We start from the raw sequence: 1,379 nt of genomic DNA, 5'->3' as shown, positions 1-1,379 counted from the left end.
TCTGCAACAGGAACGTTCGACCGAAATCTGGGCATGCCAATACTGGAGCTTGAGTCAACCTAGCTTTGAGTAGTTCGAACACAGTATGCTGTTCTTCCGTCCATCGCCAGTGTTTACCCTTTTTTAAGAGGGATGTCAATGGTTGAGTAAGTGTCGCGAACTCGGGCACAAATCGGCGGTACCAGGACGCCACGCCTATAAATCGTCTCAGCTCTTTGGGGTTCTGCGGCTGTTTCATTTCCATGATCGCGGCAACCTTGTCTGGATCAGTTCGGATGCCGTGCTCGGAGACAATGTGACCCAAGTATCTCGTCTCTTTCTGGAAAAACTGCTTCCATGCATTCCGTTCCGTATTGTACATAAAAATCCAAGTTTAAGGAAAAGCGGGACAACGAACCTATCCGGATATTGAAGAAGAAAAATAAAAAAAAGAAACGGACAACACCAACAACGAACGTTATTGTTCTTTTGGGAATTTGCAAAAACTGAATTGAAAAAACAAAAACTACAGCCATGCGTGCTGCCTTAGGTTTAAAACACGTAACCAGAGCTTCCAAAAATGTTAAACATTATTCCTCGTTGGCCGAGCCCAAGGAGCCAATACTAAAAACCTCCACCATTCCTGGACCCAAATCCTTGGAGTTGAAGAAACAATTGGGTGCCATACAACAGGCAGGCACTGTCCAACTGTTTGCCGACTATGAAAAGTCCACAGGAAACTATTTGTGTGATGTTGATGGTAATATGCTATTGGATGTCTACACACAAATCTCGTCGGTGCCATTGGGCTATAATCATCCCAGGTTGTTAAAAGTCTTCGAAAACGATAGCAACTTAAAAGCTTTAATTAATCGTCCTGCCTTGGGTGTATTCCCTGGCAAGGAATGGCCCCAGAAACTGGAGAATGTCCTTAAGCAGGTGGCACCCAAGGGTCTCGACAAAATGACCACCATGATGTGCGGCTCATGTTCCAATGAGAATGCCTACAAGAATATCTTCATGTGGTACAGACAGACACAGCGCGGTGAAAATGTCACCTTCAGTGAGGAGGAGAAAAAAAGGATTCATAAAATTTACATAATTTCCGCTAATTACCGGAACTAGACACGTTTGTGTGACCGGAAACGAGCCTGCGACTTCCGCCATCACACTTCTCCCTCTCCTCGGGTTCATCGAAATCAACGGCTTTTGACGAAAACCTTCCCTTGTCTGTTAATCAGCAGTCTATAGGAGCGTCCACAGACTTCCACGATACGTTTGTACTGTTTACGAGGTACCCGTAACGCCATGCCCATCCGAATGTGTCTCTGCAGTCCCACCTGAACCTCACTGGAAAATTCCTCTCGGCATGAAAACCGGCACCATGAGTTTCTGCCGTC

General features: G+C 45.8%; 1 protein-coding gene across 1 annotated transcript; it reads left to right on the top strand.

Annotated features, from left to right (window-relative positions):
• The first annotated feature begins 335 nt into the window (after positions 1–335).
• LOC131807103 (4-aminobutyrate aminotransferase, mitochondrial-like) lies at positions 336–1,104 on the top strand. Its single transcript, XM_059132121.1, has one exon. It carries the CDS (start codon positions 514–516, stop codon positions 1,102–1,104), a length of 591 nt encoding a protein of 196 aa, XP_058988104.1. The 5' UTR covers positions 336–513.
• The last annotated feature ends 275 nt before the right edge of the window (positions 1,105–1,379 follow it).

The sequence above is a fragment of the Musca domestica genome, unplaced genomic scaffold (genome assembly GCF_030504385.1).
Source record: "Musca domestica strain aabys unplaced genomic scaffold, Musca_domestica.polishedcontigs.V.1.1 11, whole genome shotgun sequence".
NCBI lineage: Eukaryota > Metazoa > Arthropoda > Insecta > Diptera > Muscidae > Musca > Musca domestica.
Note: the sequence above shows the minus strand (reverse complement) of the source record. Positions and strands in the feature narration are given on the sequence as shown.

What these genes read in the sequence shown, in the direction of transcription:
- LOC131807103 (XM_059132121.1), top strand. Translation starts at nt 514, where the DNA reads ATGCGTGCTGCCTTAGGTTTAAAACACGTAACCAGAGCTTCCAAAAAT.